Below are 27,499 nucleotides of genomic sequence, written 5' to 3'. Positions count from 1 at the left end.
TGCTGTAATGAATGCATGCGAGGCGATGCGATGCACTCGAAACCTGTATACTACTGCGGAATTCTCTAAGCGAGGTTGTTGAGCCGTTCTTGTTCGCCTCTTTCGCGCATATCTTGTGTTGGGGCTGGGGTACCACATGGGTGCCGATCAGCCGACTGTATAGCCGTCGTGCGGTGGTCGTATAGACATTGTTCGTAAGGCAGTCTCTTGGCTGTCCAGGGCGATGCCTTGCAAGTAACTTGTTGCTTCACAGTCTGTTGTGTGCTGGCGTCAATGACTGTATCGATCTGCTGTTCCCACAGGGGGATATTGATGAGTCCCGATATCCAGCAGTCGTATCGTTACCCGCATCAAGATAGTCGAGTCACGTCCCTTCCTCATGTGAAGGCGCACGTGTTCCAGATGGAGTATGTCCCACACACGCCATCCCAATTAATAGCTCTTTCTGACCAGGCAGGCTGGAGTACAACAGGATTTTGGCGATCGCGTGAGCATAATCGCATCAGCAACACCATGCACTACTACTCGCGATCTGTCCAGTACAGTAGTGCTTTCAATACAAGGCGAAGTTGATTGAGTGAGCGCAGTTTTGATGCCAAACCGCGGGCATCCAGAGGTACTTCGAAGGAAACACTGCGGACGTAAGGACACCAGTTGTCCCGCTCCGAGCGTCGATCGCGGACGGTCATCGTGGTCAGTGATATCAATGCGTCGAAAGGGCCGATTGCTCCTGTACGAAAAGCCGAAAGCAAGTTATTTCGAACAACGTTCGTACGATCGCAAATTCTGGTATCGAAAGAAATCTCCATCTTTGGACCCGCTGGTCTCTCAGATCGTGACTATTTCGTGGCCTACCATGGCAGGTCTACCGACAGCATCTGCGAGAACAACTTACGTGATAGTCAATCTGATAAGGGAGAAATGGCGGTACTCTAGATGAAAAGGTTGCACAAGAACGTCATAATTGATGCTCAAAACTTATCGCCGGTGGCTGACACGAAGACGCGCACTCATGAAACAAGTCTCGACCATCGCTGTCATGGTCCAAGTGGGGATGCATTTTGCTCTCGGCGAAACCAGTGTGCTGGCGCTTGGAGCTGGGGTTCCCCATCCAGCAGTGGATATGCTGTTAACGGGTCGATCATGATCACCAGGTCCTTCGCATTGCGGATATTGCCGAAACTGATAGCTGCAGTAATTCGCAATGCTGTCTCATGGGTGATGCATGCTACAATGTCGGTATGTTGATGCCGTCAAGTGCGTTGAGATGCATTGTGCCTTGAGAAGGGTCTAAGCACTGTCTGAACATGATTAATTTCTCAAAGTCTGACCAGCAGCCGAAGGTTTAGTCAATAGCGCTTCAGCTTTGTCGTTGGTGGTGTACGACTATCGCGTCGACCTTCCTCCTCGGGCTCTCCAGAGATCCACAAAGCACTGTTTCTTAGTGAGCATCCGTTGTTCGAGACCTCAACAGCGTGGCTGTCTGCGTTGTGACGTGGGTGGGCAGGCCGTAGTAGTACACAAGCGTCGAGGCTTTCAGCCTTGAATTTTCCAGTGGGACCAAGTGGGAACGGAACGGCTTTGGTGATTCGCCTCATTGCTATTCCCGTCTATGAGGCTCAACTCGGCGCGATGTTCTGCTTATCCGCACAGGAAGACCGGCCCATTTTTCGTCAGCCACAATTCATCGTGATAATCGGCTTATCGCTGGCCGAAAAGCTGCAGCGAGCTAGCCATCTGAACGAAGTTGCGTTTTCGGGTTCATTGACATCATTTCGCGTTGGATAGCGAGCGCGAAGACGAAGGACTTGGGACCCTAGCCGCGAACAGCTTTCAGGGCCAGGCTCGGTCGCGGTGTTCACAACGCCCGTTTCAATCGGCTTCGGATGTTCCAAGCCGGACGCCAGTTCATTGCCGAGCATGATGGGTGCCGAGTATTTTCGTCCCTACCTAAGTAGCGGAGAATGGACACCGCCAGCTATACCTTGGCGCCAGAAGACTCATTGCTAGGTACACGTTGCTTTGAGGCTTGGAAGCCTGAGATGCCCAGGATGCGCCGCGTGTGGCTCGATGAGCAAATATCCTACACTTAGATCTCGAATCGAAATGAGGCCCCTATATGTCGCCGGGGCCAGGTAGGGTTCCCGTGATCATCAGTCTTCGCTTTTCAGGAAGCGATTTGTGGAGATCATGAGGCGGAGTTCAGACTGACCTAACCGACACCTGGGCGGAAGTCTTGGTCTCCCGACCCAGAGTCATCCGACCAGTAATCTGTCTCCCTGAATTAGTGAGGGTTACCACGAGTTTACAATTTCCAGTGGTCGCTCGGTAGGAACGGATGGTTGTGCGTCCATCAGAGTGCAGTTCCTTCGTGAGACCATTGGCCGCTCGGCACCCGGCTCGTCTGCGATCCGTCAAGCGAGGGCTGCCCGGGTGAGGTCGCGTTGTGGCGCGCATGTGGCTAATGCCTCCGCATTCGTGCTCAACCCATCCAAGATGCATCTGTCTCTTGGCTCCTTTTGGCACGATCGTGTGATCGGCTTGGTGTTGAAACGTGCAATGAATAAACTCAACACGGCTCGCATTATCTGGGTTCTGCATAGATCAGCGCCGCATTTGAAGACCTGCGATGGACAATGCCTTGCTGGCTGGCTGGCTGGCTGGCTGGCAGTGCAGGTGCTATTATCGGGCTTGGCCTTGAGTAAGGCCGCTTATAGGATGCAGGCTGGGTCGACGAGGTCTTGATGCTACATCCCTGTCGTGACCAAGATGAATAGGCCCATTTCATCAAGTTATGTAAGCCAGAGCCTGTCGATCTTGCCAATCATTGTGGACGGAGTGCTGATAGTCTCACTGGAATTCATGCGTGGTCCATGTAAGCGCACGCAGACTCCTGACGATATGAAGATAGCGGAACATCATTTCGTAGCGATAATGGGGAGATGTGCATCGCGATTCCCACAACAACCTTGAAACTTTACCAAGTTAGGGTTGGGCAAGATAGATGCTCCTCGCCCAACGCGACAAGGAAGACCGCTGTTATTGACCTCAGAAAGAAGGCCACACAGCTGTTGAACTTTGGACCTGATTACTTTCATTCCTGTAATGATACAGCTCTGACACATGCTCCTTCGTGAGTGACGTTCTCTGTAACTTGTAAAAAGCTAGGAAGCTTCCATTAGAGCAAAGGCCAAATGACAGCGGGGTTGATCGACAAGAACCCTGAGGTGTTCGAGAACCGCCGAATTTACAAACAAGATCATGGGCTTACATGATCGCTCTTGCCAACTCCGCACTGGTCAGTTCGTAAGCCATTCAGCAAGGCGAGATAACTCGCCGAAGCCGCTCACTATTGAGATGGAAAGTAGACGTGCCGTTACCGCTAACGAGCTATGGGCCCCGGGAGGACAGCGTGGGTGCTGAGGCGTATATACGTTGAGGCGTCAGCGGTTTCCCTGAATCCAAAGGGCGAACCTCGTGAGAACCGTTGAACGCCATTATAGCTCATAGCTCTGGCGCATAATTCCGCGCATGCGATGAAGGCGCTGACACGTTTGCGTATGCTGACATGCGCAGCACGTGAATTGTATGAGCGCTCCAGAACCACGTCCCGCCAAGACATGGCAGGCCTTGTCAGCGTAGGCGTCGTATAGGCGCATCGAATCTGTGATGAATACGGCATTCGCAACAATGTACGAAAATGACCTCAGCCCCCCAACCTGACGACGCTTTGTGTGGGTCTCACAACATCAAATCTCCCAAACCAAGGTAGCTGTATGCCTTGCCAAAGGCACATGCGGCGATGCTCAAATGCAAAAGGATACCTAGGTACCAAAGTCGCAGATGAGCGTGGATGAGTGTGGATGAGTGGACAACCAGGGCCGATGTACGCGGTGGCTGAGGCACGGATGATCATGTCTACCCAAGACTCAGGAACGGATTGGCGAGCGATGATCAACAAAAGAAATTCTGCATTGGACACTCTCATGTTCGTGACTGGAACAAAACGCGGTCAGCAACTCTAAACGATGCAAACCGCTGAGAGTAGCTGTGCTTACATTCACAAGCGACGGTACCCATTAACAGCGTGCAGCTACTGAGAAAGGAATTCGTCCCTAGCGGTGCTTTCCCTGTCCATCGAGTAATCAAATGCTGCTGGTCAGACAACGACGGTACGTCGCGTATGTCCGCACGCGAAACCCGCACATTCGTACAGCTTATCTCGCGCTCCAGTCCTCTTTCAGCTCGGACGGGTCACTTGCGAGGTTCCGCGAGCGAATTTCTAACGTCCGAAAGAGCGAAATTTCAGCAAGCACGAGGAAGATCGCTCAGTCAGCCCGTCGTGCTTTTCTTCGGCCGAGGCCTGAGCCTGTACATGATACTTCACAGACGAGCGGTCGAAATAACACTATTAGTGATAAAGCATAATGATGACCGGTGGACTGATTGGAGACCGCGCACATGTTGAGCCACATGGTCGACCTTGATGACGACTTCTGGAAAGCATCCAATGAATGGGAGTCGCGCCTTCAGGGCAACTCGGGCAGCGTGTTTGTCCGCATGTTTTTGGTCGTGGATGTCGTGTTGCCGGTAGCCGAGGACTGCGATCTGGAGACATTTTCGAGCGTACTTTACGCCCGCGTATTCGCCGAATTCGCGTCACCTGTTCTGCTGCCACAGGTGCGGATTTTCTTCCATAGCACGTTTCGTGGGCCACGGTCACGGTCCGCTCGTTGGCCGACTCCGCGCCCTCGCTTTCTCGTGTCGTCCGCCAACTGAGCCCAGTCCTTGTAAGGTTGGCGCCCTGCAACAGGCCAAGAATCCCTGCACATCGACTAATGTAATCCAACGTACGTGCGCCGATTGATGATGTGTAAGGAGACAGGGGTGCTTAGCTGCCCAGCGCCGGCGTATTTCATAATTACAGTTCCATTACAGGGCTTTTGCACCCAGGGCACAAGGTTAACGCCGAACGTCCGCCTTGACTGCTCAGTGACGTGAAAAGATATAATGCTTTGCTACCCACAGAGGGTTGCGACCTTATTTAGGCCTTAATTTCCACCTCCATCTCTCGATAAAAGTGCCCTTAGATACCCTACTCTGTCAACCAGACATCTCATTGACCACCACATTGACTTGTAGTCCAACTCAGCCACACCCTTCTCACCAAAGCACCTTTGCTCCACTTTGTACCATACCAATCGACATGTCGCCTCATAGGTCAGATTCGATGGAAGCCCAAGACAACATCAGAAAGCGAGTATGCAAGGCTTGCGACCGATGCCGATTGAAGAAGTCAAAAGTATGTACAACCTTATATGTGCCTGTATGTTTTTCTAACCATGGCAGTGCGACGGATCAAGCCCTTGCACTCGATGCAAAGCCGACAACGCCATCTGCGTATTTGGCGAGAGGAAGAAGTCGCAAGACAAAGTGTACCCGAAAGGGTATGTTACCATTCACCCTCGCAATAAGTTTTGATCTGACTGTCGTAGATATGTTGAGATGCTCGAACAGCAACAAACCCAATTGGTAGCCGGTCTTAGAGAACTGTACAGTCGCCTGCAACGAGGCGAGAGTTGGCCAGGACAGCCTTTGCAAGAATCCTCAGGCGGCCATCCTTTGACGCACGACATCCTGGAACGTCTTGATCTTTTGCAATCACCCGGAGACGACAAGAGCCACTATGAGGGTTTCGAAGAAGATTGCAACCGCATGCAACAAAGACTGGTTGAAGGAGGCGCCCCATACACCCGACGACGGGCATCCGTTAGCTCAGACTCTGATCATGGCCACGTTTCGCCAAACTCGTCGCATAACAGTACACCGACAACCAAATCTTTCGCTTTCGACAGTCCGTTTGCGCGCCACAACGCGCCGCCAACACCGCCGATGAACAGCCCATTCCCTCGACAGTCCCAAGTAGTGTCGCCGCCAATCAAGCAAGAAACACAAATGGCACCAGCACCATATATGAACACCAGCGCTATGGATCCTTCCAGTCTATCACGGGCGCCATGGATGAACGACTCCATCATGATGGACGATCCCGTAGACTTCAGCAAGCCCATGTATGGATTCGACAACTTCAGCGCATACGACCAGAACATGATGGTAGATCCCATTTCAATGAGCCAAAGCGATCCGATGATGCCAGACTGGAACATCCACAGCGACCTGGATTTCAGCAGTTTCATACAAAACCCGGTCGGCGCATGATAATTGGTTCGGACTTAACTCCGCTTCTCTCCGTCTCTTCATTTAGCGTTCAAGCGTTCTGGGATACTTTCCAATCCTACACGGCGTTCGTTTCGGTCATGGCAATCGGCGTTAGTCGGCCGGCATTTAGTGATTTTCTGGCGACTTTTCCTTATCTTCGGTGTCGAAAGTTCGACGGTTCACGATGACGTGAAATATCGCGCGAAGCATAGTTGCGACAAAGCTCCGCAGATCGGCAAATTCGAATTGGCCTAAGTCGGAAGTACCGACCGGCAAGGCGATCGAAATGGTGGCGTCACTGTAAATCTCAACTGTATCATAGTCGAAGATGTTGTTCTCCATGCTTGCGGAATCCAGTGTGCGCGCCCTGACCTTCGATTACTAATTGCAGTCTTCGCCCCACGTCCCCATTACATTCATCCGCACTGCCACAGCTCCGTGGAAACAGGCGAACCATGACCGCATACGGCATGCCGTCCGACGGGTCGTTTGGTACTCGCGAGCGAACACTTCAGCCGTACTTCACGTGGTGACGACGGCAGAAAGGATGTCCAAGAGTGCTCCACAACCTCATTAGGCTAATCAATCACCGCATACGTACTCTATGTAAGGTCAATTGCGCGCACTCATTCCTCACAGTCAAAAGCTCAAGCATCCAAGAGGTCATCGAGGAAAATCGGTCACCTGTTTCCAAAACAAAGAAACCACCTGCACTGAACGCAAGCTAGAATCACTCGCTGAGGTGAGTTGCCCTCCTGTAGCTGCCCCGCTCTCACGCATTACCCCTCATCACACCACATCAGACCTCACGAAAGTGCAGCAATAGTGGCACCCGTTATAGCGTTTGAACAACACAACTAACGAAATCGACGCAGGTCAGACGTACCAAATATCGCATCTGGTGAGCCTATCATAAAACTAGAACAGCCACGTTGACGATCGTATCATGTCGTCGACCAAGGCTTTTACCTTTCTGCCACTGGGCGCGATCATCCAAAAATTCGTTGTGAACGGAAAGAACATCGTCCAAGGTTTCCCATCTGCCGAGCTGTACAAGCAGTACAACGCCCCGTTCTTTGGTGAGACTATTGGCCGCATCGCCAACCGCGTATCCAAAGCGAAGATCAACGACCTCAATGGGAAGTCATACCAGCTAGCGGTCAACAACGGCCCCAACTCTCTCCACGGCGGCAACCTTGGCTGGGGAAAGCGAGAATTTGAAGGACCATCTACTGTTGACCGTAATGGAAAAGAGGCTACTTTCTTCAAATACGTCAGCAAGGATGGCGAGGAAGGCTATCCCGGTACTGTAGAGGTGCGCGTGTGGTATATCCAAGCGAAGGAGGAAGTCGATGGCGCTCAACAGGAGGTCCTGTACATCGAATACGAGGCTGAACTGATCGGTGATGAAGTCGAAGAGACCGCAATCAACATGACCAACCATAGGTTAGTTTCCCATCATCCTTTTCATGGAAGTCTTGTTGACAGTACATATAGCTACTTTAACTTGTCTGGAGGACCTACCATCACCGGAACTGAAGTCAACCTCATCACAAACAAGTACCAAGTCGTGGACGATGGAGGCATTCCCACTGGACCCGTCGAGGAATACCCCGGTGTGAGCGCCAAGAAGACCTTCACCCTGGGCGAGAAAGAGCCCGATATTGACGACTGCTTTGTTGCCAACACAGACCCCAGCAGCATTCCTATCGACACTCGATCTTCGCCTCTGCAGAAGCTTGCGTCTTTCTACCACCCGGAGACCAAGATCCACCTCGAAATTCACTCGACAGAACCCGCCTTCCAGTTCTACACTGGTAAATACATTGATGTACCTGCCGTTGGTGACCTTCCCGCCAGAGGCGCCCGTGCTGGCTTCTGTGTCGAACCCAGCCGCTACGTAAACGCTGTCAACGTTCCAGAATACAAGCCTATGATGGTGCTCAAGAAGGGTGAGAAATACGGCACTAAGATTGTATACCGTGGCTGGCACGCGTAGACCTTCTTTGCGTTATCTCTATGAGATGTGCCTTCAACATTGGGATAAAAAAAATAGCATCAAGTTGAAGACGTTGACTCAGCAGTCGACTCCTACGAATCGAATATACCGACGTATCCCCACGGATTCCTCGATATGCAATGCATGCTGAAATCAATTTGACAATCGATGCTCCAGTTCGCCACTGCGCCTATTTGTAAAGTCATCAAAGCCTCAACATCAACCCACGCATCGTCTATACGTCTGCGCCAATTCTAATCTAGCAATCCGTCTTTTAACAATTCAGCACTCCACTGTTTTCATGAATTACCTCTAGCAACCATTACTCGGACGTTCCCGTCTGAAGATCGAGGTGTCCAGACCTCCAGCCACTGGCCCACAGCACGACGTCACACAACGTTGCTTGTGCGGCCGCCTAACATCTAGCTCCAGGTCCGGTGAGAGGTAAAGGCTCTGCTGCCGCTTATCCGTGTACCTTTACCCCAGCGATAAAGATTATCCAAACCTCATATTCCCGAAAGCGACTAGGGCTATACGTACGCCACACAGTGTGGAGCAGACAGTGTAACGGAACACGCCCGGGTAACATGGCACTTGGTTCTTTCCCATGTCGCTATAACGCATTGAGATGAGGCATGTGAAGCAAACTCCATCGGGTAGTGCACTGTGGCTGATACCTCGATGTGAATAAAAATTTTCAAACTACAACGGCAGTTACTGAACATACCACGATCGCAAATATTACCGCGGCTCCACGTTGGAATTGGGTACGACGGTTATCTGAAGTATGCGGCTTTTGACGTCAAACTGCAGTTGCAGATTCCGTTGAATATTCTGGAGCGTTCTCCGCATCCCACCAGGTCCCCACCGTTCCCGCATCGTCTCTCAACCACGTTGTCAGCATGTGTCTATCTGTACACGCATGCGACATGCGCTTACACACCCAGATCAAGACCACAGCAGTTGCGGGGTATAGTATCCGAAGGCAGCCCCATGAGTACCTAGGTAGCGCAGAATGGATTTGATCGTCTTTTTGCTCCGTATGTAGACAACGGCGAAAAGCGTTACTGTTGATCATCATCAATTCCATGGTCAAAGAGAGATTCTTGACAGAATCTGAGCCAGTATGTGCGATGAGCCACCAATCAGAAATGTGGAGAAAGGCTTGGCCGAACCGCTCAGAGTGGTGTAGCTGTGCAGCCTCCCTTTCCCCGCCGCGCGAGCCTTTTCGGTACCGCGGATTTGGGAATCGTCACCCCAGTCAAATCATGACATGAGATTGCGCGAACATACCCAGTCGATCTCTCACCTCACTTCCACATGTCTCGAAATATCCCTCGGCAATTACGAATGGTCCTCTTACGACACTGCGGTGGTCGGCACATTGCTGATACGGCGACTGGATTCGATGCATGCAGCTGACACTTGCACTCCATCGCCGACTAGACCCGCGTAGGTATCGTAAGACATACGCGTCGATACCAGCCATTGTCATCATCCAGCCGACGATAGCAGATAGCAGACAGCGGCACCTAATGTCGGGCTCGACAAACTTTCTCTGCTCGATCACGGCAAAGGTGCGAAGTTTTTCTTTTCTCCCCTTTTCGATACACGCCCAACATGTGCTAAAACATCTAAGCTCTGGTGACTAGCCCAGTACAACGTAGAAGAAGCAAAGCCATGCGGCTAGCTTAGACATACCGAAAGCATAATTTGCCCTCTCTGGGGTTTGCCGATCTCAATGCCGGGCACGAGGACTTGCTCTTGGTGTTTTACTGTGACTACTGAAATCACAGTAGCTGGTTGTTTGGATCTCGGCAGAGCTTCATGTTAGACGAAAGCTTCAATCGCAACACCGGCCAGATGTATTTGAGTGCCTGAGGGATGCCCGGGAAGGACATGCTTATCAAATGCCCCACAGTACCCGCCTGCATGCACGATATGGCTCACAGTCACTCTTACTAACAAGTCCCATCTACAACCCCTTAGCTGCAAACCCTTCGGCTCAAGCCGAAATCACGACTTTGGACCCAACGTTCCCCAATCTAGAACGAACAACGACAAGAAACCTGCCTTGGCCAACCTACACACGACCCGAACCCCCAAACCAATGGAACGCCTGAAAAAGCCCACTCCATTTGCACGCAGTACTTCTAATACCATAGTCACGCTACCAAACCACCATAGTCGTGGGGACAATTTAACTAGCCTCGTACGGGCCACTGATATGGCATTTGCATCGAGTGCCTTGCCTGACTTTGTCCATGATCGCAGTAGCGAAACAGGTTTCGAAGCACCACCTGCACTCCCAGGTCCGCATTCGGCAATATGGCATTTGCATACAAGCACAACGAACAAAATAGACTAGACAGATATGCCAATTGTCGATTTGTCGATCTCCCGAAATGTTTCGGGCTGCTGTGTTATCGGTTGGGGGGGTTTCGGGTATCGGCACGGTTCCTCATCCGATGTATAGCCGCCGTAAAGGGTAAGTGTGGTGAGTTTGTTTGATGTTGTATACGATGACGTCGACGATCGTGGAAATGTTTGTTGTTCGCGATGGGGGTATTGCGTTAGTGGAGAAGGTGGTTGGGTTGGGCTCGGTCGTGCTGGGTTCAAATTGGGGTCGTTCCCGAACTGCTGGTAAGGCGTGAACAGGTTTTCCTTTTCCCACGTGGGTTGGGGAAATTTTACGTTGCATTCTCTCGTATTGATCGGAAATCGAGCGGGACTTGCCGGTGCAGTGCTGCTTCTTGCTTCTTTGTATAACTTATGAAATCTGAGGGGATCAGCATAATACATATGTATCGACGTGATTGCAACCGAGGGTACCAGCGATCGATGTAGAGTGACATCGACTTGTTCTTTTACAATCGGACGATGACCTGATGACTTGCGCGCGGTACTACGGATACAGCATAGGCCACTAGTTTATAGAGGTAATGGAGGAGGTAGACAGCAACTCATCAAACAGAAAGAGGGGTGCCACTGATAAATGCGTGAAATCTATCGGATACACCTAGGCTCGATATATAGATGCGTATACTTGTTGAGCGACAAAGATACACGACTGTATGCCCCGTAAGATACCCCGTAGAACACGGTGAGCAATCTATGTACTCTTGAAATGCTCCCAAACTCCTCGCTATGCAATGACATGATCCTTTCATGTCAACGACCTGCATACGTTGGGTATTGCCCATGCAAAGTATCATACTTATAATAATAGGACGGCGGACTTAGAAGTTCTTCTTGGGCCTCATGTCGACGATTTCCAGTGGCGCGTCGGTCAGCTCGACCACATGGCCTGGTTTAAGCGCTTCGGTATAGATATTATCGACGTCGTGAGGATGGAAGATGCCAGGACGACTGCAGTTCAGAATGGCTTGTTTGCCTGGGGGGTCGGTAAGGCGGAAGCAACCCCAGCTGTATCACTGTCAGTGTCTGAACCGCGGTCATGGGGAATTCGTTGACATACCTAGGTTGTTTTGTCGGAGCGCAAACGATGGCGATGCTTTCTGGCATCATGACCTGATATCCGACATGAGTGTGTAAGTCTCTGCTGCTCATAAAACAGGTCTGCGTCGGATGAGTATGAATCCAACCGAGGACCATCAACTCTTCCTTGTCGCAGTAATCAAACAGCTCTTCTTCGTTTAAAGTCTCGCAGGTGTCGCTCGTACTAGTTTGTTCGGGGATAATGAGCCGTGTAATGAAGAGGGCGTTGGACTTTAAAATTCCACCCAGCATACCGCATGTCTCGAGATTGAGACGTGTGTTGGACGAAGCGACGGCGAGGAATTGATTGCGTAATTGGGATGGGAGGAAAACGGGACGGAGGGGATCGCCGTTCTCCAGGAAGGCGGAAGGCTTGAATGTGAATTCGTCGAGCTCGGTTGAGGGAGTCAACGGCCTCTGATCCGGTATCTTGCTTGGTAAAGGCGGCGCGCTTTCCGAGATCTTGCCAGGGACAGGAGGAGGCCGTGAATGATCGTATCGCGCATCGTACGTGGAAGCTGGAGACTTGGGTGGCAACGGCGGTGGAGCCGCCGGTGTTCCAGAGGCCCTATATATCTGCTCTTTGGGAGGTCGAGCAGGCGCCGTGTCGCGTGACTGTGAGTCTGACCATCTTTCCTGGGCAGTCTTGTATGGTACGATAGGGTAGTGATATGGAGACGCAGATTGGGACGTGGGGCGCTGAGCCTGTCAGTACAGAAGCCACATGACTGTCGCATGAAGCTTACCGAAGAGTATGACGTCCTATGCCCATTGTGCTGAAGCCTCGCAACTTCCTGCAGCTGGTTCGAGATGTCGTCTCCGTCGGGCCCTTGACCCAGCTCGTTCTGCCAGCTGTCCCAGGTGCGCCCACTGCGGCGCGCATGCTCTTCCTCCTCTGAGACGCCATGCTGCCGCACACCTCTTCTGAGGGTATCTCTCCTCCGCACTTCTCTCTGCGCCAGTCTCGCAGCCAGTGACTGGTTTTCCAGAGAGCGCGCATCAATCGTGGGCCGCGAGTCGAACGACCTTCTCTTCGGCCCCCGATCTTGAATCGCGAGACCATCCAACTCCTGCGGGAGAGCCCTCAAGCCCTGCCCTTCCAGCGACCTCAGGCTTTCCTTCTGTTTCTGCCTCCTCTCTTCGTATTCTTCATGCCTCTTCTTGATGCGCGGCGCGATTTCCTCGAGCTTCTTCAGGTCGCGACTGACGGCTGCTGTTGCTGCATTGAGCGCCTTCCGATTCTCAGGTTTGTTCCTGTCAGGATGGCCCTGTAGTTTCTGGAGGACGAGGTCGGCGTGTCGGTATAGGAGGAGGTACGTCTGCGCGTCGTTGCCCTCTACTTCGTAAACTTGTGCCTCTTTTTGCATGGTACTGGCTGTGCGCAGCCAATTCGCCAAGGGAATGTGCGCATTGTATGTGTAGTTTCCCGCCTGTTCCGTCACCTCGGGGAGGCTCACGGGGGTGTTGATGGTCGCCATTGCGGCGGATGCGTGTTGCGGAGCGGCGGGGCGTGTGAGGTATGCCTAAGTATTGGCAAACGAGAGCCTCAAGGCAGCAACTTTGCGATAAACAGGACCGCTACCGGTGCGGGTGGAGGTGACGCATCCTCATCAGTGACATGGGGAGATTGTATGCGGCGCTGCCTGGAGGTATCAGGGCTGGGGGCACTGCCATGGGAGATGGGTGATGCTGGATACATGGCGGGGCAATCGGGGCCCTGCTGCGGCGCGTGGCAAGCACGACCAGACCGACTTGACGAAGTTGGGCATCAAACACACGCATCGCGAACAAGATGGGCACAAAGGCAAATGATGATGCAAGAGACATCATGGTGGGCTAGCAACGGCAATTTGATGGTAGCCATGTCTGATATGCAGGGCAACAGAGGCGGCCGCACGTGTTCACGTGTAATGACATCGGTGTACAGGTCCACAGAATCTAAACGCGTCTAGTATCCAAACATAACGAGAACTATCTAGCAAGATGCGCTTGACTTCACTTGTCCTCTGAGTCCTCCGATAGCTTGTCCCACTCGCTATCGGTCGACAGATCGCCTGTTGATTCGCCCATGCCCTTCCTTCTCTTGAGTGCTTCGTCTACCGGTGCCGCCAGACTCGTCGTCGCTCCCGTAGTACTCGCCGTAGTAGGACCTCCACTACCGACAGAAGCAGCAGCCTGTTTTGGATTCTCCGTCTCACTTCCACCGGGTCTCTCAACGAACACCGTGCTCTGTGTCTCTGGGCGGGGCGCACGAGGCTGGCTCGACTTCGGCTTGATCGATTGCGTCTGTTCGACCTCGGTATCCACCTCTGTATCGTCGCCTGTATCCATGCCATCTCCGTCGTCGCCTGCACCTCCCTTCTCTTTTCCGCCCCTTCTAGCTTCTCGGATACGCTTTGCTTCCTCCTCCTTCGCCTGCGCAGCCTTGAGCTCCGTCGCAAACCAGTTTATCGACCACCAGAGACCTCCGCATAGAAGGGAGAGGATGACGAAGTGTATGCTGTAGGTCGCGATGAGCATGACGAACAGAAGGACCTGGAGCGCAGCGAACGAGGCGTTTGTTGCGATAAGGAGCGTGGGCGTCGGCCCCGCGATGAAGATGGACTCCCATAGCTGTTCGAAGAAGGCTGCCATTTTGTACAGTTGTTTTTCCGCCCGATCGAGTAGCTGTTAGATGTGCGTTCGTCGGTGCTTGTCGATATCGGCGTCGTATTCGAAGTACTTGTACGGCCCCACGATACGGCTGCCTAGCCAAATGGATATGTGCGGCGTTGGGGGATGCTACTTGAAATTTGTGTAGTGAATTGGTGTGCGAAAGCGATGTGGCCGTGTACCAGCGCCAGAGTGAACTGACGGAGCGGCGTGCTGGAGTCGGGAGAGATGCTCGAGTGCTGTTCGATGGTCGCGGGGCTGGCTGGCTTCGGCAGAGCTGTCCAAGCTAACCCCCGGTCATTACCCTACCGCGTCACGCGTCGTGACCAGTATATTATTCCGGCGGACCATAAGCGTTTAGACGCGGCAAAGATGCCTCGTGATCAGAATCACATGCATCATACCTGCTACCATCCAAGCATCATCGAGTTATCTCACAAAGATCTGCGCTCGTACGCCTTCGCCAGCCTCATCACAGTCATGCTCCATAGGTAATTGCATTACTTATCGTCATAGTACGGTCAGTTCCACATTCTCTTGTCCGGCTCTCCATATATACGCATTTGCAGCATAACCTTAACAAGGTAGCTACTCCACCCCCGCACGTGGTGTACTGCCTGTCTTCTGTGCTTCTTCAACCTTCTTGACATTCTTGTGCTCGAACCCAAAGGACGCAACCAAGGCAAGCCCACTCGTCACCAGCAAGAAGACAAAAACGTCCCGAACAGCATTGTGATACGCCGACTTATTCGCTCCGTTGTTATTCAATGCAACCACTGGCGAATCAGCCATGCTGGACTTGATGTCTACTGCCAGACGGCTCAAGAATATGGTTTGTGAGATACAGAGGCTTACTGCACCGCCGAGCTGAAAGGCAAACTGTAGTAATGCTGAAGAATCAGTCAGATGCCAAATAGTAGGACGCAAACAAGCCTTACCATTTCCGGTGACCATGTCTTCCTCCTTCAAGACGGCTCATAGGGCAGTGTACGGCAGGTTGATTGCGCAGCCAGTATCAACACCACATATGATAAAGTATGCCGACCATACACCATGAGAGGTGCTGACGTTGAGTAACGTAATGAGTCCGGATCCGACCTGGGCGAGTGGTCAGCGGGCTTGGAAGATAAAGTTTCCCGGAGAGCTTACCACGCTCAGGCCAGTCCCAAGGATGATGAATGGAGTCTGTAAGGTATTAGTCCATGGTGGCGATACCCCTCGAGAAGACTCACATATAATCCTGATCTCGAGACGAGGGTGCCCGCCACTACCACCGTCAAGATTTGTGTCAACGTCAAGAACAACATCTCCACACCACTCCTTTGCGCGCTGAACTCTTTCACAGTCTGGAAGAACATGGCTATGTATACTCCATACTATCTCTGCGTCAGCCTCATTAGTGCGAAGTTTGAGGGGTGCAGTGACATACTGAGAAGTTTGGCATCGAGAAGAAGAACAGATACGCGACTCCGAAAGCGATAGATTGTTGCTTAAGGACTCCAAACGGCACAGATGCGTCGTCCCCCATCTTTCATTCCACGATGAGGAACAACACAAGAACAACGCTGGAGGTAGCGAAAAGGCCGACGATAATGGCAGAGCTCCAAGGAAGACGATGGCCACCCCATTGCATTGCCATGAAGAGACAACACATGGACGCGACTAGCAGGATACTTCCTCCCAAATCGAGCTCTAAGAGAAAGCGTCCGCAATAATGTCTGCTGTTAAAGCTCTTCACTCTCCCAGCTCGATCTTCCTTCTCAAGTCTTAAAAACACCACAACGAGTCCCATAACCACAGCTCCCAAGGGCAAATTGCTTGTAACTCGTAAGCACATACTCAGCGATCCGGGGCATACTCACATCCAGAAACACCACCGCCACAGCCCGCGATCAGCCAACAAACCTCCTAGCACTGGCCCGATCCCAATGCTAACCCCGAACGCACTGACAAACAGTCCAAAGAAGAAGGGTCGCCGGGATAGAGGAACAGTCTTCGTTACCACAGCAAAAGAACCTTGCATCAGTCCCGCTGCTCCGTACCCCGCTACCGCTCTCCCCAGGATGAAGACTACGGATGAAGGTGCGATCGCGCAGAGTACACTACCCACTAATGGCTATATCAGCTCATCGTGATCTACCCTCTACCCTCATCACATACTAAGAAAGCATCCGACACACCTTCAAATACTCCCACAGAAACAAGATACAGCATCTTGACATCCCCCAATTTATACAATTTCCCCAGTATGGGTTGTAACGCCGTGAGTGCGAGAAGATAAGCGCTTCCGTACCATGCGAGATGGCCGATGGCGTCGAAGGTTCGTGTTATGGTTAGCAGGATGGGGTTGAGGATTATGGTTTCGAGGGCTACGAGGAAGGTGCCGAGGTAGAGAGAGGTCATGGTGATGATGAGATGGGGTTTAGATGGGGTTTTTGGTGTGGGAGGAGGGGTGAGGTTTGGGTTTGGGGTAGTGGTCAACTCGATGGATGGGGGCATGGTGGGATGGGTTTGGCGTGTTGTTTGGAGATAGGTGAGGCCGCCTGTTGCTTAATCATTATACACCTCTCTACATCTTCTCATATGACCATCTTAACGGAAAGCAGACGGCAGGCATCGGACAATTCGTCACACAACAGCAGTATCTTCAGCGATTTCGATGATAGTACGGTATCTGTGGCACATAGAAGAGGATCGGAAATTTGAGAGGGTGTTGCAACTGAACAGCTGAGCAAGCAGCGCAGGTACCCGTAAACCGCTATCCATGAAGTCGACTATGCAACCCGTGTTCAAAGATGCTGAGACTTTTCGATCGACCGATCATCGACTACACATAAGAAGATTCTAATATGTTTCCGGAACGGTACAGAAGGACGGAAAGGTAGGCATCATATCATCCCGCTATTACTCGCTATCGTTGCAATGGTATCCACGATCCGATCACCAGTCATCCGAACGAACCCTTCGCACCTCCCACAATCACCCTCCAAGCCCCCGTAATGCTTCAAGAGCCGTCTCCAAACGGCCTTCTCCCCAGTTTCCGCCACCGCAAACGGCCACAATATCCTCCCAGCCAATCGGTCTCACCCCATCAAAAGCATCTTCATACTCCGGCGCCGCGCTCATATATCCCGGAACAACCATATCCATCGCAACCCGTCGACCGTGCCACGCTGTCTGTGCTTCCGTCTCCGTGAGCATGTTAAGTGCGGCTTTGGACATGTTGGTGTGGACATATTTGTCTCATTTTGCGGACGAAGAGGTGTATGTGTTTCGAAGATATCTTCGCGGGAGGAGACATTGATGATGCAGCCTAGGCGTTCGCGGCAGAGGATGAAGGCGATGAATGTGTTGACTAAGAGCGCGGAACCAACGTATTCATAGGTATCTCGAAGAGAGTTTGTACCCAGGAGGATTTGGTGTAGTCCAGGACAAAGGTCGACCGGTGACCGTTTGATGGTTACCAGGCTTCCTTGGCCGTCGATAAAGCGGCCTTGAAAGCGACCGGGTGAAGGGGAAATGGTCGTAGGCGCCTGCAAACAAGCATACTTCCAAAACTACACACAGATAGCGAGACAGCGCAAAGAAACCAAGGGCCGAGCAACCTAAAGGGGTACAGAGAGTCCATGCTACCCAAAACTGCAGGTGCTGTGTAGTAATCACGAGTCATTATCCTCCGCGTCCGTGGTAAGCTTTCACCATCCTCCCCAAGCACGTGGCCCGGCTGCATAAAATCGTTTGCGCAATGCTGACACCCCCACGTTTTTCGCACATGCAAACGCCGCAGTAAATCCGGTTCCACGAGGATTCACTGAATGGAAGAGCGCGCTGCTGGTGCAGCTACGGACCGAGAAGATAGGGCCGAACGACTTCCTCTTCAACCGAAGCGTCGTCCCAGACGTCACTCGGCCCCACTGCGGCTGCGGAGCGAGACGACAGACTGTTGCTCGTATTCTTATCCACTACAGCGAGTATCGAGATCTCTGGCACCGCGTCGTTGCAGCCTTCTCCCACAGGATAACCTCCGGACCATTCTCAGGACTTGGAAGTGCCGACGCAGTAACCGTAAATTGCAAAGGAATTTGTCTACTCTTCTATGAGACAAGCGCACTCTTGACCATCTGGCGGTGAATGCATGCCGCCGTTGTGGGGTGTCGGTTGAACGATATGGAACGAGGTGCTGATGTACTTCAAAGTGCTTTGCGGAGGTGCATGCTGGGAGTATGATCGGTTTCATTTAAAAGTTGATCAGCATTGAAAGACTACAAAGGAGCGTACATGGCGAAGTAATAACGTGAATCGCAGAGCCTGGTACACGCCTTTGATATGCTCTCAACAAGCCTCCAATGCTTAATCAACCAACTACAAGCTGTCCAATAACACATGGGTACCACGTCGCATCCTTTCTCCTGATAACCGGAAAGTGTCTACTGCACGTCTTTCTCCGATAGAAGTACACCCAGGGAACGACTTTCGAAGAAGCTTTACCGATAGCGCGAACGAATTACGGAGCTCAGTAGATCCAGGGTTTTGGGCACTGGTAGCGGTGCTGGGCGTTCCACGAGCTGACACTGGAATGTTTTCCGCCGGCGTTGCACTGCCCAGCAGTCGTGTGGTCATGAGACGCGTTCAAGCACATTCTGGTGCAATCATCGACGAGGTTATCCTAAAAACGCCACAGTTGTGAGCAAGTCAAGCTTGAGTGTGAAGCGGTACATGACGACTTACGATAACGCAGCAATGGCTGCCGTCCGGGTAAAGGCACTGGCAATACGAAGCAGCAACGCTGCTTACGCTGGCAAACAGTACGGTGGCAATAGTGAGAAGGCGAACCATGTTGGGCGTTGATGAGGACGATGTAGTCGGATCGGGTTATCGTGTGATGGTGTTGATGAGTGGAGGGTTTCGTAGAGCTGCAGGAGATATCACGATTTTTATAGAGTCCAGCAGACTAAGAGACCACATAACACGAGTCATAGACACATTTCGGCGAATTTACGAAGCACACCACGGGGGAACGTGCATAGGTCACATTAGATCCCTTCAAGTAAGCTCGTGGAGTCTATCACATTGCACTTGTGTTCGTTTGGAACAGCTCATCAATGTATCAATTACACGCGGCGATCACCCTATTTACAGAACAGTGTTTATATTGAATGGGAGCCTCCCTGCGAGGTCCTAGGATCTCGAGAACTGAGGAAACCCAAGCGAAGGTACATTGTTATATTGAAAGCCATGATTCAAAGAGACGATTGCTTAGGAGGAACTGCGCGAGGCGTTCTGGAGAGCTCCTTTGTCCTACGCGTTTCCAATGGTCCAATCCGTGCAGGAGCGGCGCCACTGCGCGTTCCATGAGCTAACGTCCGAGTACTTGCCACCAGCGTTACACTTGTTGTCTGAATTTCCGTTGTCGATGCACCGCGCCACGCAGTCCTTCCTGATGCCGTATTGCTAGTACATTGTTAGACTCGGTCGCTTGTATGTCCTATTCGGTTCCATTCGGGTTATCATTGGCTTACAGTAACGCAGCAGTGGGAGCCATCCGCGTAGAGGCATTGGCACCATCCATCAGCGGCGACAGAAGTGATGGCGGCGAAGATAACCGCGGCGATGGAGAGTCGGACCATTTTGTCGTGGCTCGAGGTTGATGAGTAATTGAGTGTGATGAGGAGGGTCGTAAAATTGTGGGCAATGAAGATGCTGTGTCGGTATGTTAGATATCGAGAAAATCGATGTTGCTTTATATAGACGGCAAGCTCATGTTCGTCTATCACAACAGAGACAACCCCGAGACGACGAGCCAACCACACCTGGGTACCTTCCAGAGGTCCGCATTTCATACGACTCATGCGCAAGGAGATACTCTAGAATGAGAAGTACCGCAAGTTCAAGAATCTCGTCTATCACAATGAAACGTCATGGTCAGCTGAGTAGAAAAAAAAGGTGTCGCGCCGAATCCATTGTGGTGTTGAAATCAGTGGAACGATACCCAGGTACCTAGGTAGGGCCGAACGGTCCTTAGGCTCGGGGGTCAGTGCGGAAGTCAGGGAGCGGACGGGATCTAAACGATGTTTAGATACCCACATAGAGCAACACCTACGACACACACTTCTTACATACACAACGATACAACTGATTGTATCGAGCAAATATTCCGATAGAGATAGCTGCAATCTCTCCAATACACCACTGGCCATGGTGCGCAAAAACCTACATGGACTTGAACCGTAGTAACGATTATACGAAAGACATTCCCACGTTTGTCTTCATACGATACCCTTGAACGTACACCGATCAGCTCAAAACAGCGCATATAATATGACCGAACAGCTGACCGAATAAGGAAGAACCTGCCAAATAGGGTCTACTGTGCTTGCAGGAAAGTGCCGACTGCCGAATTCGGACCATCACGAGTCAGTACTACCAGACGTTTCTAGGGTTGTGGCAGAGCCATCAATTCACACAACATCACCAAAACCGGCACGGAGGAAATATACAGCCAAAGATGCGCCTTGGATGTTCCGAACCCGGTCGCCATCTGTGCAGTCCGGGCCGGTGTGCTCACTGTGGTATGCACTACCATGCAGACTGCAGCCATGCCGCGCTCTAGCAGATGGAAGCAAAATCACGGGTGGCACAAGGGGAGGATGAGAGGAAGCTCATCAAGACTGCCTCCAGACAGTAGCGAGTAAGGCGCTTGCTGCCTAGAATTGAAATCCAAAGTCTGGTAGTTTTGTAAAGTCTAGTTTTGGCCAAGTCGAGATAACGTCTTCAGTTCTAGACGGGCATCCTCAAGAAGCCCATTGGTTCACGGGTACTTCCGACGTCGCCAACTCTGGTCTCTAGGAGAGCAACCTTGATGAGGGCTAGATCTACGGTGGTCTCTTCGTTGAGGACTCCAACATCGTGTAGATGAAGCACGTGGTTAGTGAGCTCGTGATACTGGAATTAACGACCGAAAAGGAAGCGTGGTTTCTCCTATTCGTTATAACCCCTGCGTTAGCACATATTCTCTCCAACTTGTGGTTGAGATGGTATCGTGGATACCTTTCCAAACCCGATCCCATTGAACCATTCAAGTCTTGGACGTTGGATTAGTGAGCCCGTGATATCTGATATAGCGGCCGAAAAGGGAGCGTGGTCTCTCGTATTAGTCATGACCCCTGCGTTGGCCTATGTTGACTTGTTCCTCTCCCTTGTAATCGACACGCTAGAGTTTCCTACCCATAATACTCTTGCCGGTAACCGTGGTATGTCACGATTGCGGACGCGGAGATACCCTTAGAACACACAGACACTTGTGAATATCCGGTGGTCTAAAGCGACCGTACGAGGCCGGGCTAATTTGACTACACTATCTCGAGCGATATGAGAGCACTACTCGGCCAAACATCAGTGCCGGCTCCTTTATCTATAGATATAAGCAAGAGCTTGAACAAGCTTAAATATCAGAGCACCACCCTCTCTGCACAGCACCAAGACTCTCAACCTGAATACACTCTACTCCACAATCTTCTACTACCTCTTTGAGACTTCTCAAAACCGCTAAGATGGTCCGCATCCTCTCCCTCGCCACTATGCTCATCGCCAGCGCCATCAGCGCCCAGGCTGCCCAATTCTGCCAGTGTCTCTTCGGAGATGGCTCGCACTGCTGCGTTTACTCGGTGAGCAACCCTTCAGGAACGGAACAGGGTGAAATCCATGTTGAATGCTAATCTGTGATATTCTCTAGGATCCCAGTATTGGCAACCTCGACTGCCAGCGCTGGTGCACTAACGCCCACCGCGCCGATGGTGCCACCAACCCGAACAACCCTCTTGAAGTCGGCACCGCCTGCAATGCTGGTGGCAAGTACAGCACTGTCAGTGGCTGGAACGCTCAGTTCCGTACCTCTTGCTACAAGCAGTAGATTTTGGTCAGCTCGACCTTGGGAGTCGGCAGCGGCTTTTGATGGATGGACGGCTAATACGGGACTATGGTGGAGACGTGGTGAGAGCTATTTGTTGTAATGGGTAAAGGAAGACGTGCGATATGTAAACAGGCGACAATCTCAATATAAAATCGGTCCACCAATTGGCGTGCTCGCAAGAGTTGCTGTCGAACGTGCATATTGTGATGAGATATTAAAGAAGCAGGGTGCACCCCCGCAGGACCTCGGGAACTAAGCCCCGACTACCTAGATAGCGTACCCGACCCCCACTCTAACAGCCGAGTCATCCTACTTTGTACACAACTACCCGCCGCCTATCTTCTTAAAGAAGCTTCGCCGAGATGCTTGGGATCGGCGGTGAGGCTCTTGAGGCTGAGGGATCGACTAGGATGAATGCGCTCCCCCAACCGTGCCATGGGAGTGTCAGCTGTAGTGCCGTGCTGGATTGTAGCAGTCTTCTGCAGATGTGTGATGACTGTTCAGGTGGTCGTGACTCCCGAAGGAAGTAACGCATACCCAGCCAGTTCCATCGCTCAAACCGTTCCATCTGGATTTCTGTTTGATGCCTCTTTGTCCAAGTATCGACGCATCCTACTGAGGCAGTTCTCATATATGAATACCTTAATGTCGCGGCCCATTTCGGGTGAGGGTGCAAGACACGCGGTAATTTTAGACCTCTTCTCTGTCTCATACTCGGGTAGATGGTATGTTGCCCAGCTACAAGACTTTCAAATGTTGATGAGTGCCTCATCTTCCTGCAAGCATCAGAATATCTCTTCTGGTGTTTCTGTAGCTGCGAAATACGATGCCTGCAACAGCAAGGGCTGCACCATTATAGTAGAGCGTTTTCTTGATACATTCATGTATGCAGAATAAATGGTTGGTTTACTCGATATAAAGATTCCGCCGTTTGAGAAGTATATAGATATGACTGGATGGACGCAATAGAATTTGTGTGGCTATGTCACAGAAGAATGCTCTTCGGGCCACGTCTCACTTGGTCCCTTCGGAACAGCCTATCGCTCTGGGGCAGATACTTCCGTAGCGAGGATAGAAGTAAATGGCAAACACTTCTCTAAATTACGGACCGCGTAAGATATCTGTGTTTCAGTCAACCAAAGACCAAGGGCGATGTACCAGACGTCTTCAAAGACGATGACCTGTCCTTTTTGTCGTACCACGAATCGGACTGGACATCAGGTAGTAAGCGAGTTGAATTTGGGGGAGGGAAACTGGTGGTACGCTGGCTTGCGGAACTAAACTCTATCGTCATCACCTCGACTTGGGTCACATTTCACGAAGACTACTGCCGCATCGTCGAACCCATGCTACCAAGATTACATCCGCAAGCTTCACAACTCTTCGCCAAAATCACACCCGATTCATTTCATGCCAGGTGGTATGGAAGCCATGATTACGAAACCGATCCTACGTTGTCTGTCAACGAACTAGAAGCTTTCATCAACATATACCAGCAATTCCGTCTAGTCAGAGCAGAAACGCTAGCAGCAGAACTCTACCGCCTGGCTGATATCTACGAAACCCATCCCACCCGTCTGAAGCAGCCGTTTGATACGAGGATCCAGGTACCGAACGCATTTAATGCGCAACACGTTCCCACTCAAATGCGGCACGAGGCCCGGAAGAGGGTTAGACGGGCGAAGAACGCTCGCAGCAACAGCAGGGAGGTAAAACCCTTCCGCTTCACGTACCCTCCACTTGTGCCGTATGAGAGCCAATTACAGTCATTTTGTGATGGTCTTGAAGATATCGCGAATAAACAGGGGATAGATGGGGAGCGATCTGCACCGGTGGAGATCGTGGAGAAGTGCCAAGCTGTTGTGCAGAACGCACCAGATTGGGCTCACTCCGAACATCCGTATACGTGCCTCGGGGTTTCAATCAGCAGGCTTGCCCGTTCTTCCGCGCGGAGACGCAGAGGTGGGGTGGCTGGGAGATTTCGCAGAGGCAACAGCATGGCTGGAAGAATGGTCTCGCCGCGGTCTCGAACACGTTGGTTAATGGTTAATTTCAGTGTTGTTATCCTCGGATATACGTGAGTAATCTACTTTTACAATATATCAAGAGCAGTAGAAGCATGGAATAGAACGTGTCGTATTCCACAATCTTCTAGCGTCCTCCAACAACGGGCGATGCGGACTTCAGATGGCCCTTGGCATACATGTCCACATATTCCTTTGCAGGCCAACCGCCCCACTGTTCGACACTCTCGATCCGTGTCTTGATGAGAAGTGCTATGTCTTCTGGTGCACCAGATGTTTGATCGTTGCCTGATTCAGATCCTCCTCCATCGACAGCTAAGCGCAACGCCACGAGTGTCTTGAACAGAAGGTGCCTGCCCGAGCGTTGAGCTTCTGCACGTGCCGTCACCTCAGCATGATATTTGGTGAACCAGGTGGTGAATGAGTAAAGACCCTCATAATCCCGGAGAATACCCAGCCCTCGTACATAGGCATGTAGCTCTGCGGGCCCCGGAATGTGTGGCGAAACGACGTTGACTGTCTGATCACTCGTAGGCGACTGCATATCGGCACTAGCACCGACTAGGCCAGTGAAGAGCGTACGAAGGCGAGAGGAGGCAGTGGAAAGAATATCTCGTGTATCTTCAAAAGAAGCGGAGCCTCGTTCGACGGCTTGAGCGGCGTACATAGTCGCGACACAGACCAGGCGGAATATCTCGTCGTCGACGTCAAGATCAATCTCTTCCATATACTCAACGATGGAACAAATGAGCTTATACCGAGCAACACTCAGAATATGCTTATGCCCTTTCTGAGATGCCAGTACCTTTATCATGCAAGCCCAGGCTGGTCGGTAGATCGGTCGATAATACTTGAGAAGCATATAGGCGTATTCGACACAATATTGCCGGTTCGACCTGAGCTCACCAACATGCTGTTCTGGGGGTAGGAAATCAACTTTGTGAAAAGACGACTGATCAATGCTTCCAAAGCGACACAAGAAGTCAATGATCGCCTTGAAAAGAAAACCCGGGATCGAGTTGCCTGAAGTGTACTGGTCGTGAATGCCGTCGAGCATTCGGCCTACCCTGCCGTGTTGAATGTCCCTAGCCATGTCTAGTAAATCTAGACCCATGTCGAACTCTGGGCATGTCTCTAAGAGAAACGCAAGCAGGCGGCGTTTAGGCTTAACATGTGCCGTCTGCATCCGTCTAAGTAGCCCTCGGTAGCCAGGAACGGGTTCGCTAAGATATACATAGTGCAACGTAGATAGCGGGTCGGGGAGTGCTTCTTTCATGTCCCCGGGTAACATATGAGTGGTGTCTTCTTCATGAGTATTTTCTGCATCAGTTGAGAACTCTGTGCGGGTCGATCGCTCTGCTTCAGCATGATACAACTTTTCGAACATTGCAAGATAGATATCCGGATGAGCAGGTTCTCCAGACAGCTCGTGTGAGAGGAAGCATGCCCAGGCCTCCCTACGCGTGCGTGTCGTTCGTATGCGGCCAGCCCAGAGCAGAGGACGAAGGTGTTTAGCATCTCGATACTGGGAGGACATGCGTGGTAGAGAAGTTCGAGTCTGTATCGTAGGACTAGAATCGGTATCCCAGCCAGCGTATACTTGCGCTACATCTTCCCAGAGGCGACCGCTGTACCCAGCTTCATACATACGGTGCAAGAGCTGGGAAGCTCGCGAAGCACCAAACTCGTAGCCTTTATCTTCGTCCATTGCTGTGCGATTCTCCTTCCACGGTGGCCAGGTAGGCCCTTTGAGCTCAGCCCATTCTCTCTCTTGAAGCGTTTTCGCATGTGCCAGCTGGTTGCGCGCAACGGACCGAAAACCGAGGCGTGTCACTGTTATTGCAGGCGACCTACTCGCCATATATTGAAGGATCTGGAATTGAGCCTTTTCTTGTTGGGCAGCGAAGACTACAGGGCGAGCAGAAGTGGGCAGCGATAGTAGCGACAGGAATGTATTGCAAAACTGCGTCAAGTCGGAAAGCATAGTAGGGGATAGAGGATTGGATCCAGAAAAACCATCGCAAAGTCGGCTTGCTTCGGCAACGAAAAAGGATGCAGTCCATGGCATTGACTCGGGCCAGAGCTCGCGCCCATGGCGAAGTAAACGGGTCGTAATGATCTTGAGCTCCGACCAGGTTATCGATTCTGACTGCGCAATGCGATCAACGTGCCTCATGACGATACCAAGGGCAGGTACTCTGATGTGCTTGCGACGTAGGAACAGTAGAAGTAGGAAAAGAGGTGGCATCTCGACCCCTTGTTCGAAGCATTTGACTGCCACAATCGATCGCGGTTCTACGAGACAAGAAGCCCATCGTTGTACACTTCCAACGGTGTAGCCTCGATTTTGTAGTAGCTCCAGTTCCAGCGGAGTATATTGGAACGTCGACTCAACCGTTGCCGTTGCCGTTTGATGTTGGAGATATCGGGCAAGAATCGAGTAAAGAGAGACAGGTTCAGGAAGCAGCTCGGTGCTGAGGCGAGGTACAGTCTTTGGCTTGCGTCCTCGCGACGCAGAGCGGGGCGCAGTGTAGGATAAATCAGTTGCAGAGGGCGACGAAATGAAGTAAAGGTCTCTAGCCGAGCGGTCCATTGATTTCAGGACTGTCGCAGGTCTGCTGGGGCGCTTGGCCTTCCTCGTGCCGCGGGTCCATTGCGGTCGAAATCTACCATCCTCCTCTGCATCCTCGAGCACGTCCAGTAAGGGCGAAGAGGCGTCCGATGGAGCATCTACACCTAGAGTGCTTGAAAAAGCATCCATGGGACTCTCAAAGAAGGTGTCATCTTCAGGGGTCGGTACGGAGTAGTGCCTCGAAAGTCGATGAGGCACCTCATGGTGATGAGAGGCTATAAAACAGCGGGGTTTGCGCGTCGCGGGGCGATGGGAGAGCGGGGACGCCGAAGGAATCTCGAGACGACATATCGGAAGGAGTGATATATCCCGCCTTGGAAGATGGGTTACGGGATTACAAGGATACTTGCGAAGCAGGTCAGTACAAAGTAAGCCTTGAACATGGCGAGCGGGCCTACCCAGTGCGGTAGGAGGCGCGTCACACGACGGCCGAAGCGGTACGGACTACCTGGAGCTACCAGGGAGAGTACTAAGGGCATTCATCAGACGCAATAGACGTGGAGCGACGCGTGCGAAAACCAATTGCGGAGAGTTGTCGAGTGCAGTGAGAAAATCGTGGGTAGCTC

The 27,499-nt window shown here is 51.7% G+C and overlaps 10 protein-coding genes across 10 annotated transcripts; 4 read left to right on the top strand and 6 right to left on the bottom strand.

Annotated features, from left to right (window-relative positions):
• The first annotated feature begins 4,962 nt into the window (after positions 1–4,962).
• Positions 4,963–6,282, top strand: BKA58DRAFT_159442 (uncharacterized protein). The gene is made up of 4 exons (XM_046164934.1): positions 4,963–5,080; positions 5,143–5,302; positions 5,350–5,447; positions 5,496–6,282. Exons 2-4 carry the CDS (start codon positions 5,207–5,209, stop codon positions 6,217–6,219), a joined length of 918 nt encoding a protein of 305 aa, XP_046026640.1. The 5' UTR covers positions 4,963–5,080; positions 5,143–5,206; the 3' UTR covers positions 6,220–6,282.
• Positions 6,283–6,863: 581 nt separating this feature from the next.
• BKA58DRAFT_159460 (galactose mutarotase-like domain-containing protein) lies at positions 6,864–8,619 on the top strand. Its single transcript, XM_046164935.1, has 2 exons — positions 6,864–7,665; positions 7,717–8,619. The coding sequence occupies exons 1-2, from the start codon at positions 7,166–7,168 to the stop codon at positions 8,216–8,218; spliced, it is 1,002 nt and encodes a 333-aa protein (XP_046026639.1). The 5' UTR covers positions 6,864–7,165; the 3' UTR covers positions 8,219–8,619.
• Positions 8,620–11,102: 2,483 nt separating this feature from the next.
• BKA58DRAFT_456685 (uncharacterized protein) lies at positions 11,103–13,194 on the bottom strand (the record flags this gene model as incomplete). The annotated part of the gene is made up of 3 exons (XM_046174606.1): positions 11,103–11,644; positions 11,697–12,421; positions 12,463–13,194. The coding sequence occupies 3 exons, from the start codon at positions 13,192–13,194 to the stop codon at positions 11,458–11,460; spliced, it is 1,644 nt and encodes a 547-aa protein (XP_046026638.1). The 3' UTR covers positions 11,103–11,457.
• Positions 13,195–13,523: 329 nt separating this feature from the next.
• Positions 13,524–14,744, bottom strand: BKA58DRAFT_159619 (ER protein Pkr1-domain-containing protein). Its single transcript, XM_046164936.1, has one exon. The coding sequence runs from the start codon at positions 14,348–14,350 to the stop codon at positions 13,712–13,714; it is 639 nt and encodes a 212-aa protein (XP_046026637.1). The 5' UTR covers positions 14,351–14,744; the 3' UTR covers positions 13,524–13,711.
• Positions 14,474–16,771, bottom strand: BKA58DRAFT_456681 (major facilitator superfamily domain-containing protein; the record flags this gene model as incomplete). The annotated part of the gene is made up of 7 exons (XM_046174605.1): positions 14,474–15,342; positions 15,391–15,466; positions 15,518–15,553; positions 15,601–15,744; positions 15,909–16,185; positions 16,231–16,477; positions 16,549–16,771. 7 exons carry the CDS (start codon positions 16,769–16,771, stop codon positions 14,957–14,959), a joined length of 1,389 nt encoding a protein of 462 aa, XP_046026636.1. The 3' UTR covers positions 14,474–14,956.
• A 125-nt stretch (positions 16,772–16,896) lies between these two features.
• On the bottom strand, positions 16,897–18,077 carry BKA58DRAFT_383357 (uncharacterized protein). Its single transcript, XM_046170179.1, has one exon. It carries the CDS (start codon positions 17,588–17,590, stop codon positions 17,348–17,350), a length of 243 nt encoding a protein of 80 aa, XP_046026635.1. The 5' UTR covers positions 17,591–18,077; the 3' UTR covers positions 16,897–17,347.
• A 1,589-nt stretch (positions 18,078–19,666) lies between these two features.
• Positions 19,667–19,995, bottom strand: BKA58DRAFT_439132 (uncharacterized protein; the record flags this gene model as incomplete). The annotated part of the gene is made up of 2 exons (XM_046173650.1): positions 19,667–19,819; positions 19,888–19,995. The coding sequence occupies 2 exons, from the start codon at positions 19,993–19,995 to the stop codon at positions 19,667–19,669; spliced, it is 261 nt and encodes an 86-aa protein (XP_046026634.1).
• A 1,923-nt stretch (positions 19,996–21,918) lies between these two features.
• BKA58DRAFT_439131 (uncharacterized protein) lies at positions 21,919–22,277 on the top strand (the record flags this gene model as incomplete). The annotated part of the gene is made up of 2 exons (XM_046173649.1): positions 21,919–22,032; positions 22,101–22,277. The coding sequence occupies 2 exons, from the start codon at positions 21,919–21,921 to the stop codon at positions 22,275–22,277; spliced, it is 291 nt and encodes a 96-aa protein (XP_046026633.1).
• A 1,129-nt stretch (positions 22,278–23,406) lies between these two features.
• On the top strand, positions 23,407–24,393 carry BKA58DRAFT_159360 (uncharacterized protein). The gene has a single exon (XM_046164933.1). It carries the CDS (start codon positions 23,624–23,626, stop codon positions 24,356–24,358), a length of 735 nt encoding a protein of 244 aa, XP_046026632.1. The 5' UTR covers positions 23,407–23,623; the 3' UTR covers positions 24,359–24,393.
• On the bottom strand, positions 24,394–27,493 carry BKA58DRAFT_159359 (uncharacterized protein). Its single transcript, XM_046164932.1, has 2 exons — positions 27,332–27,493; positions 24,394–27,278 (listed from the first exon to the last, which is right to left on the bottom strand). The coding sequence occupies exons 1-2, from the start codon at positions 27,410–27,412 to the stop codon at positions 24,429–24,431; spliced, it is 2,931 nt and encodes a 976-aa protein (XP_046026631.1). The 5' UTR covers positions 27,413–27,493; the 3' UTR covers positions 24,394–24,428.
• Between the last annotated feature and the right edge of the window lie 6 nt (positions 27,494–27,499).

The sequence above is a fragment of the Alternaria rosae genome (genome assembly GCF_020736505.1).
Source record: "Alternaria rosae strain MPI-PUGE-AT-0040 chromosome Unknown BKA58scaffold_4, whole genome shotgun sequence".
Lineage (NCBI taxonomy): Eukaryota > Fungi > Ascomycota > Dothideomycetes > Pleosporales > Pleosporaceae > Alternaria > Alternaria rosae.
The sequence above is the reverse complement of the archived record's forward strand: the minus strand, read 5'-3'. Positions and strand labels throughout refer to the sequence as shown.

What these genes read in the sequence shown, in the direction of transcription:
- BKA58DRAFT_159360 (XM_046164933.1), top strand. Translation starts at nt 23,624, where the DNA reads ATGCTACCAAGATTACATCCGCAAGCTTCACAACTCTTCGCCAAAATC.
- BKA58DRAFT_159359 (XM_046164932.1), bottom strand. Translation starts at nt 27,412, where the DNA reads ATGCCCTTAGTACTCTCCCTGGTAGCTCCAGGTAGTCCGTACCGCTTC. An exon ending in CGCGCCTCCTACCGCACTGG is followed by an intron (nt 27,279 to 27,331) that starts GTAGGCCCGCTC and finishes CTGCTTCGCAAG; the next exon opens with TATCCTTGTAATCCCGTAAC.
- BKA58DRAFT_159460 (XM_046164935.1), top strand. Translation starts at nt 7,166, where the DNA reads ATGTCGTCGACCAAGGCTTTTACCTTTCTGCCACTGGGCGCGATCATC. An exon ending in ATCAACATGACCAACCATAG is followed by an intron (nt 7,666 to 7,716) that starts GTTAGTTTCCCA and finishes CAGTACATATAG; the next exon opens with CTACTTTAACTTGTCTGGAG.
- BKA58DRAFT_383357 (XM_046170179.1), bottom strand. Translation starts at nt 17,590, where the DNA reads ATGTCCAAAGCCGCACTTAACATGCTCACGGAGACGGAAGCACAGACA.
- BKA58DRAFT_159619 (XM_046164936.1), bottom strand. Translation starts at nt 14,350, where the DNA reads ATGGCAGCCTTCTTCGAACAGCTATGGGAGTCCATCTTCATCGCGGGG.
- BKA58DRAFT_159442 (XM_046164934.1), top strand. Translation starts at nt 5,207, where the DNA reads ATGTCGCCTCATAGGTCAGATTCGATGGAAGCCCAAGACAACATCAGA. An exon ending in GCCGATTGAAGAAGTCAAAA is followed by an intron (nt 5,303 to 5,349) that starts GTATGTACAACC and finishes TAACCATGGCAG; the next exon opens with TGCGACGGATCAAGCCCTTG. An exon ending in GACAAAGTGTACCCGAAAGG is followed by an intron (nt 5,448 to 5,495) that starts GTATGTTACCAT and finishes TGACTGTCGTAG; the next exon opens with ATATGTTGAGATGCTCGAAC.